This window comes from Tenrec ecaudatus, chromosome 13, assembly GCF_050624435.1.
Source record: "Tenrec ecaudatus isolate mTenEca1 chromosome 13, mTenEca1.hap1, whole genome shotgun sequence".
Lineage (NCBI taxonomy): Eukaryota > Metazoa > Chordata > Mammalia > Afrosoricida > Tenrecidae > Tenrec > Tenrec ecaudatus.
In genome coordinates, this window is record NC_134542.1 from 1,114,918 (window position 1) to 1,124,204 (window position 9,287).

At 59.9% G+C, this 9,287-nt stretch overlaps 1 protein-coding gene across 1 annotated transcript in view; it reads right to left on the reverse strand.

Annotated features, from left to right (window-relative positions):
* The window catches only part of SNED1 (sushi, nidogen and EGF like domains 1), a 54,646-nt gene extending 45,616 nt beyond the window's left edge, over window positions 1-9,030 (reverse strand). Inside the window, exon 1 of the mRNA XM_075528849.1 lies at window positions 8,818-9,030. Coding sequence (XP_075384964.1) covers window positions 8,818-9,030 — 213 coding nt within the window. The remainder of the gene's footprint in view (window positions 1-8,817) is intronic.
* Between the last annotated feature and the right edge of the window lie 257 nt (window positions 9,031-9,287).

A 9,287-nucleotide genomic window follows, 5' to 3' on the forward strand; every position in this document is an offset into this window, starting at 1 on the left:
GGCCTTTGAAGACTGACTGTGGGGGAAAGGCCTCACCAGCAGCTCCTCCTCAATGGGGAGTGGAGAGTGGTGGATATACAACCCCCAGACTAGGCATGGACATCAGTTCTAGACTGCAGTGTGGGTCAGGTACAGAATGCCATCAAGTCCCTGGAAGATTAAGTGGGAGAATCTGCCCGTGACTCCTGAGGGGGTGTGTAAAACAAGGCACACAGGAAATGGGGACACATGGAGCTACCACCATGAGACATGACATCCCTTACTGACCCACAGTGCTACAGGGGACAACACTGGTGACACAGTGTGGGAATTGTGTCCAATCTGACCCCATTACACTTTGGGCAAAACACTAAGGGTGTGCAACAGAGCAGCAAGGGGAGCACAGCAATGAAATCCCCAGGGAATAACAAAAATAGACTTTGGGGAAAGCGCATGGCACCCCGTCAGACTCAATTGGAAAACACTCCTAAAGGTCAAAAAACAGACCTGGCACTCTTCATAGGCTTTGCCCTTTCTTGTCCTTGGCTTTCTTTTTCTTGTTTGTTTTGTTATTGTTTTTTCTTCCTTTTTGTGCTTATTAATGTCTATCTAGATAAGATAGGTGGGATAAACAATTCAGAGACAAAAACAATGGGACCAATGGTTTGGGAGGATAAGGCCGAAGGGGAGGTGGGAGAAAGGAAGGGAGGGGGAACCAACCCAGGGACAAGGGAACAACAAATGAACGAAAATCAATGGAGAGAAGGGTGTAGGATGCCGAGTGGAGCTTAATCAAGGCTAATGTAACAGCGAGGAATTACTAAACCTTAATGAAGGTCAAACATGATGGTGGGACAAGAGGAAAGTAAAAAGAAATAGAGGAAAGAACCAGGAGGCAAAGGACATTTATAGAGGTCTAAATACAGGCATGTGCATATGTAAATATATTCATATACGAGAAAGAAATAGATCAGTGTACTTATATCTATATGTTAAGAATTAAGGTAGAAGATGGACATTGGGCCTCGACTCAAGTACTCCCTCAACACAAGAACACTTTGTTTTAATAATCTGGCATCCTGTGATGCACACCTTCCTGACACGATCCCTGAAGACAAAGCAGGTGCATAAGCAAATGTGGTGAAGAGAGCTGACAGTGCCCGGCTATCCAAAGATAGAGCATCTGGGGACTTAAAGGCTTGAAGATAAACAAGTGGCCATCTAGCTGAGAAGCAACAAAGCCCACATGGAAGAAGCACATCAGCCTGTGTGGTCATGAGGTGTCGATGGAATTGTATATCAGGCCTCAAAGACCCACATCAAAAAATCATAGCTATGTGAAGTGCACCCCCTGTCCCAGCAGCTTCTACCAGGGGTGTCCTCATACGGGAGGGCTGTCCATGCCCCGGCAAGCTCATGAGCAGCAGAGTGGGCAGCGACCATAGCAGGGTCCAGAGCCCAGAGCTGCCCGAGGGCCACCAAGGCGGGGCAGGCAAACAGCCTGCAGCCCTCCGCTCTGGAGTGGTAGCAGTAATGCCAGCGCCCCTTGGTTCCTGAATGGGCCTGCTGCCATGCAGTGAGGCCAGGCCAGCGGGCAGGAGGCAGCCCACGGGGCTGGCATGACGTTTGCCCTGGACTCTCCAGTCACTGTGAGCTCTCATGTAGAGACCCGCTGCCGTGCTGACGGTGGCCATCGAGGGTCCAGGCTCGCTGAGAGCCTGTGTGAGGAGCAGAGCTGCTCTCGCGGCCCGGCCTTCGGTAAGCAGGTTGCGTGGCCTTTCTTCTGAGGCCCCTGCGTGGACTGCAGCCACCAGCCTTCAGGCAAGCACGTTAGCAAGGAAGTCTCCCATCTGCACCACTGTGGCTTCACCCCCGCCCCTGCACTTCCTGCAGAATTTTCCTTCCTGCCTTTGAAGTGCAGTGGGAAGGGGGGGCTCAGGTGCTTATAGGGGGAGGCCTGGGCCTGCCCACTGCACTGGCTCAGACAGGCCTCGGGGAGGGTTCAGGAAGGAGCACAATAAATTGGCCCTGTCCTGCCTTGCTAGGGCCTCAGTGGGCAGCTGCAGGAGCTCGGGGTACTGACACCCACCCTCCCCTCAGGATTTCCCTGCTCTGGAGGGGGTGGGGCTAGGGCAGTGGGCCAGACTCAGGGGAGGGTGGGTGGGTGGGAGGCTGCTGACCACACAAGGGTCGAGGTTCTGGTTCTGGGATTCATTCTCCCTGCAGGGCCCAGCCCACAGAGTAGCAAGTCTGAGCTGGCCTCCAGCAGCCCCAGCCCCAACCCTCCACCCGCCTGCCCTGCCCCGTGCTGTCCCCGGGGCCCAGCCTGCCCTGCGCCGTCCCTGCGGTCGGTTGGTTGGTTGTGGATTTGGCTAAGGAGACACACTGGGACTGTCAGGCGAGTGCTGGCCTTTCTCCTCAACTGCTTCCTTCGGGCGCCCTGCTGGACTGCTCTCGTCAAGGCTTCTCTGAGGGGCATTGACCGGCCCTGCAGCCCGGCCTCCACCTGGAGCGGGAGAACTCACCCCTGACTCACTGCCCCCCCAGCTCCCCATCCCCAGAGTGGGGCCCCAGGCTGCCCTGAACCTGCCCAGCCCATGCAGGAGCCAGGGGAGGGTGAGGCTGTCCCTGCTGAGCTCTGGGGGTCCCCCCATCACTCAGCATACCCCCACTCTCCAGCCACTTGAGTGGGCCCCCAGCGCTGTGGGGACGCTGGCTTCCCAGGAGTGTGACTGAGGGCAGGGGTCCACTGGGTTTGGGTTGACGCTTGCTGGCATGAGGCCACGCAGCTGTCCAGTCCTGACTCAGGGTTGAGGACATTCACTGAGTGGGTGAAGCCGAGGGTGGGGAATAGGGGGCAGGCTTTCAGATTGGTTACAGCTCAAAGTGGTCTCACTGTCCCACTGGGGGCAGGGTCACTGGTCAGCTGGCTGGCTGCTCCCTTGGTGAAGCCGAGACCCAGGGGCCAAGAACGGCAATGACCTTGAGCTACAGGAGGCCTGTGGGGTCATAGATGTGGAGGTTGGTGGGCCATCTCTGATCCAGTGGGAGCCTGTGACAAGGCCAGCAGGACCCTCACGTCAGCCAGCAGGGGACCCTCCAACCAGAGGGCAGGGGACCTTCTGATCAACAGGCAGGATCTTTCCTGCAAGTGTGGTAGGGACCCTCAGTCAGCATGTAGGGGCCCTAAGATCAGTGGGCAGGGGACCCCTTGTCAGCAAGCACGGGGCCCTCAGGTCAGCAGTCAGGGGACCCTCAGGTCAGTGGGCAGGGGTACTTTTAGATCAGCAGGCCGGGGACACTCTGGTCAGCAGCAGCCAAGTGCTCCAGGTCTTGGGGAGAGGACTCCCAGGGCAGGCAAGTGGCGTAGTTGGGTTGGTGCCTGAGCCTAAGTGCGGTGGCCACCAGGGGGTGGGGAGTGGGAGCCAGGCTTCCACAGTCCATGGGCCCAGGGAGGGGAAGTGCCTTCCTTGCCCACAGTCCCCCCGCCCCCGCCCTTCACCCTCGGACCCCTTGGAGGAGGACAGACAGAGCCCACACCCTTGCTCTTGCTACTCTGCAAAAACCAAGCTGACTCTCTGGCCATCCTGGGTAATTGCAAGTTCGCACCTCCCAGCTGGGGGGGTGGGGGTGGAGGCAGGGTGTCCAGCTGTGACAGCGGGTGGCCAGCAGGGTGGAGGCTCAGTCCTGGAGAAGGGGCGGCTCCCTTGTTATGGGACTGGGCTGGGAACAGAAGGTGCTCAGCTGTCCCCTGGGGGTTTGGGTGGGGTCGGGCAGTGCAGCTCTGATGGGGGGAGGGGCTGCAGCCAGGGGTATTGGCTGCCCCCCTGGAGGGACAGCATCTGAGCTGGATTAGAGAAGGGAGGTGGGGGCGTCCCATCAGGACATTTTCCTGGTGTGGGAAGCCCAGTTTACTCTTTGCTCCTAGGCCAGTCCCTCCTGGGCTGCTGCCTGCTGCCCACCTCCTTCCTGCTGTCCCAGCCTCCCCATCCACTGGCTCCACCTCCCTCCTGGTCTTCCCCTTCCTGGTATCCTTCCTGTCCTTTGCTTAGCATGACCAGAGCCCTCCATCTGCCTGGGGTCAGTCTCAGACCCTCCACGGGGGATCTCCATCAGGGGGTCTCCACAGGAGGGTCTCCACACCCTAGGGCAGAGCAGCCTCCTGCTGACTCCTTCCACAGCCAGAGGGAGCCTCAGGGGCACCTGGGACCCCCACCTTGCACACCTGCCTAGCCTCCTGCATTGGGCAGTCCCACCTGTTCCAGGGCTTGCCTCAGGCCACTCCTCACCCAGAGCAGGTTGCAGGAAGGGCTGGCTGAAAAGCGTGTATGATGCTGTGGGAGAGGGGTGGGGGCTAGCTCCCTGTGGGCAGGGGGCTGGGGTCAGAGTCTGAACTGGACAACAGTCCTGCTCCAGCTCCCCTTAGCCTGGATTTTTCCCGAAGCCCAGAGGTGACGTGCACCCAGCCTGGGTCCCAGGCACTGGACACTGGTTAGGGGGGACTGAAGAAGCGTGTGTGCCTTTGTATCAAGGCACTGGCAAAGAATGACCTGGTCTGTCCTGCAGGAGGGACGGCCCGGAGGCTTTTCCGAAGCAAGGGAAAGGGGACTCTGTCCCACTTGCTCTGGGCATGTTACCTTCCCTGGGTATGGAGAAGGACACCTTGCTTGACAGAGGGCCAATGAAAGCGAGGAAGACCCTCGCGGGGATGGATGGGCACAGGGGCTGCACTGACGGGCTTGGGAGGATGGTGCAGCAGAGGCACCGTTTCGCTCTGTTGTGCTCAGGTCGTTGTCACACCTAACGACATTATTTGAAGATGGTCTGTAAGTTAAAAATGTCTTCTTTCTCTCTCTCTCCTCACTGCCATCGAATCGGTCCTGACGGACCCACAGTGACCCTATAAGGCAGGGCTGAGCTGCCCCTCGGAGTTTCTGTAACTCTTCACGGGAGGAGACAGCCTCATCTTCTCCAGAGGAGCGACTGTTCCGAACTGCTGACCTTTCCAGCAGGAGTCCAACACGCAGTCCCTTCGCCAGCAGGCTCCCTACAATGGATCCGCCAATGAAATCACCAACCCACTGAGACGGGAGGCACAGTCAATAGCTGTAGCAGAGGCAACAGCGTCGACGGCGGAAGGGAAGACAATCGAGAGGGCAAATGCAGCCAGTCAAAAACAAGAAGCAAGTAGATCGGTCTAACCTCACCGTACTGATAATCATACTAAAGAAATGGCTCGAGGCTCTATTGAAAACCCAGAGCTGGACAGCGTCGGTGGAAAGGAGTGCCCCGCCGCACTTTCTGTCCCACAGAGGGTGCCAGAGGCAGAGCCGTAGGTGCCCAGAAGGTTGTGACGAGGGTTTTTCGGGGACCTGGAGCAAAGCCAGGTTTCCCCGGTCTGAGCTGAGGGTCCTCCTCACCGCTCCCTCCACTCTGCTGATCCCTCTCTCCAGGGCTCTCCTCCCCAAGAGCCACACTCTGGGAAACCCACCAGGGCAGCTCTACCTTGGCCTGTTGGCACAGACTGCATGGCAGTGAGTTTTGTTAGGCTGGCCTACCTGGAGGGAGATAATCTCACTCATGCTGCCCAGCTGGTGCCACCTCATCGCCACCCTACAGGACAGGGCAGAACTGCCCCTGTAGATCTCCAAGGCTGTAACTCTTTAGAGGAATAGAGCCCCATCTTTTCCAAGGAGCGGCTAGTGGTTTCAAACTGCCGACCTTTTGCATTGCGGCAGTGAGTCTCCACTACGAATTAAGGCTCCTGGGCCAGGCAATACAGGTCTGTTCCTCTTGCATTCCTGCCCCAGGAAGAGGCCAGCCCCACCTTGAAGCCTGGCCTCCAGTGCACCTCAGCCCCCCCCCCCCCACCCCACCTTCCTCATCCAGGGCAGCTCGGGTCTGCTCTGTGAAAGCTTCCAATCTTGTCAATCCCAGACTCCAGTTCACTTAGCCAAGAAGGAGTTTCCCTGACCTTAAAGGCAGAGGGCAGCAGAGTGTCGGGCCACAGTTTCCTGTCACATTCACAAACTCTTGCTCCTCTGTATGGCCTCATGGTCTCTCATGTTCTCTTTTCATGATCTGGATGAGTCCTGGTCACTTGTCCACACTAGTATGACACACCTGACCCATTGTCCCAGGGAGCCTCCCTTTTCAGTCGACCTACCTGCAGGCTGGGTTGTACCAGCAGGGTAGACTGTACTGCAGGGTGGGCTGTACCAGCAGGGTGGGCTGTACCTTCAGGGTGGGTTGTACTTCTAGGCTGGACTGGACTGTACCGCAGGGTGGGCTGTACTTTTAGGCTGGGCTGGACTGGACTGCAGGGTAGGCTGTACTTTCAGGGTGGGCTGTATCAGCAGGCATTTTACTAGGTGGATCCCCACTACAGCCCAGGACAGTGGCCACAAGCAGTGGGACAACAGTTGTCCATCTCTTCTCCCCTGGCCTGGCAACAAGGAGGTGGGCTGGCATCCTACCCCAAGGGGAGTCATGAGGACAGCTGGTCCACCCCCCCACCCCCCGCCCCACGGAGCACCCAGCCCCGGGCAAGAGACATACACTAACAAAGGCTCAGAGGAACCACTGAGCTGAGGGCAGAGTTGGCAGGTCCCGGCAGCATGCAGCACAGGCTGGACCCAGAGGGCTCTTCAGGGGCAGCCTTTGGGCAGTGCTGGGACAGGGAGGAGTTGTCCAGGAAGGAGGCTCTTGGTGGCTGGAGCAGAGGGAGGGGGCAGGTGTGGCAAGGGAGGAGGGAGAGGGGGACAGGCACAGTGTGAGGTCCCTGGGGCTGTGAGCACAGGTGGGCTATCCAGTGAGGAAGGGGAGCACATGGCCCTGCAGACACCCTGAGGTCACATGCCAGCCTCCAGAGAGAATTCGTGCCTGGTGTCTAGTCATGCAATGGGTGGTGGCTGGTCACAGTGGTCGCAAGAAGCCCAGCATGCACCCCCTAGTCAGAACCACTGCCTTCCCCACTCTCCAGCCCCTTCCTCAGCCCCCACCTCCTCCTCACATAGCCCTCAGTGTCCCAGGCACACTGTCCTGGGCAGGGCTCCGCCAGGAATTCCATTTTCTTTCCTCGTGAGCAAACAGAGGTGAAGTGGGCTGGCCTATATCCACACAGGCAAGTGCTTTTCAAATAATATCTTTGTTTCAGGGGAAAAAAAAAACCCTCTTACAGAGAGAGATGTTTTGTTAGCAGCCAGAATGTCCATTTCTGATGCAGCTGTGTGTTTTGCTAGCAGGTCTCCCCACTTCAGGGCCATCTCTCCCACGTGGGCTGGCAGGGTGCTTGTTGTGGGTGAGGCTGTCAAGGGGCCGGCTGTTTTCATATTTTCACCTATGACTTTGAGTGGGAAGGTTGAGCCTGGCTCCAATGTTCCGGGACATTTTGACACAGGGTTCTATTGTGACCGCTCCCACGACCAAGACTTTATGTCTTCTTGGGGGCCTGCCCCACCTGCCGACACGTCCCGGAGTCAGGCCTGGCCTTCCGTCCAAGCCGTGGCCCAGAGGGTGTTGGGCAGGGTGGCATCTCCAGAGAGAATGTCCACCACCTCTTCCCCTCACCATTACATCTTCCAGGAGGGGAGACCCTCCTGAACAGGCACATGGCAGGGGCAGCTTCCAGGGCGTGATGTTGATTGGGGGTGGGGAGACTAAAGAACACTGGCAACTACAGTGCTGGAGGGGCACTGGGGACAGCAGAGGCTGTGACAGTGGGGGAAGGTGGGGGAGAGCGAGGGAGGGGGTGTTTATGGAGTGGGGAGGGAGGGGTGTTGAAGATGGAGGGGGTGAGGGAGGTGACCCTGGTGGGAGTTCAGGAAGGTGCTCATGGTGGACCACTGGAGAAGGCAGTCCTGATGGCAGGAGGGCAGAGCTGGCACCAACGTGGAGGTGCTGATGGGGGTGTGTGTTGATGTGTGGTTAACAGTGGGCTTGATGGTAGAGATGGCAGTGCTGATGGCAAGGGTGATGATGGTGGTGGTCATGGAGTGATGGTGTTGGTGAGGTTCACAGTAAGGTTCTACTGGGACTGAGGGAGGTGAAGGTGGCAGAGTTGAGGTTCAGGTTGATGGTGATGTACAGGGTTGATGGTGAGGTTGACCACTGGGTCGTGGTGGGGACAGGGGCCAAGGTCGTAGGTGAGCGCTGGTGTTGGAAAGCATGCCTACTGCACTGGCCCAGCAGTTGTCTGGCAGGGACACGAGCCCACGGGTAGTGGTTCTGCTCTTAGAGTGACTGCTAGTAGCCCCGACTCGAGCGGCAGGAGCAGAGGCACACGGGCCTCCCTCATCCTGCAGCCGGAATGTCTCTCCACTCGGAAGCTCCTTCTGGAAGCCTGGAGGGTCCGAGTCACAGAGCGTCACCCCAGACTCAGGAGGGGAGGGGGAGACTCAGTGACCACCTGTCTCTTGGGCCCTTCTGTAGTGACCCTGAGCCTGCCTGCCCAGCTGAGGTTGGCAGAGTGGCTAGCCCTGCCCCAGGAAGCAGGACACGGGGTCCCCACAGCCTCTGAGCTAGGTGTCGGCAGAGCCCCGGGAAAGGACTTCAACCTGGCAGCCATGGAGAAGGAGAGAGGGGCCGCGGGTTCCCCCGAAGCATGTGCCGAGGTCGAACCGTCTGCCCAGGCAGGGCTGCCCCTGCGCCGCACGGGCAGACGCTGCCCGGCCCTGGGCCGTCGGGGTGCCCGGCTGCGCGCCCTGGGCGCTCTCCCGCGGGCCGCTGTCCGCCCTGGCGCGGGCGGGAGGAGCCGCTGTCCTCATTCCACCTCTGGCTGCGCGGTGCCAAGTGGCTGGCGGCGGCGGCGCCCACCCCGCGCACGGGGCTCGTACTCACGTAGAGGCCGGAGTGCTCCGCGCCGAAGAACGGGAAGGGCTGGGAGAGCGGCTGTAGCCCCGAGCCGCCGTCGTCCTGCTTTGGGGTGACGGCGTCGCCGCGCTCCGCGCCGAACGGGTAGAAGTCGGCCAGGGCCACCGCGCCGCGGGCCCCGCGCGCCCCGAGCCCCAGGGCCGCGGCCACCAGCAGCGCCCAGGCGGCGCCGCGCGGCATCGCCGGCGTCGGCGGGGGATGGCGCGGGTCGCAGCGGGGGGCGGGCGCGCAGGGCCGGCTACGAGGGCAGGGCGCTCCGGCCGCGCGCTGGGCCGCTGCGCGGAGTCGGGCGCCGGCTGAGCGCAGGCGGCGCACCCGCCCCGGGGCCGCCGCTTAAATAGCCGCTCGGAGGGGGCGGGGCCATGCAAATCGCGCTGGCCAGGCGCCGGGCGCCGGTGGGCGGGGCCGCACCGTTGCTCAGTGGGTGGGAGGGGTCC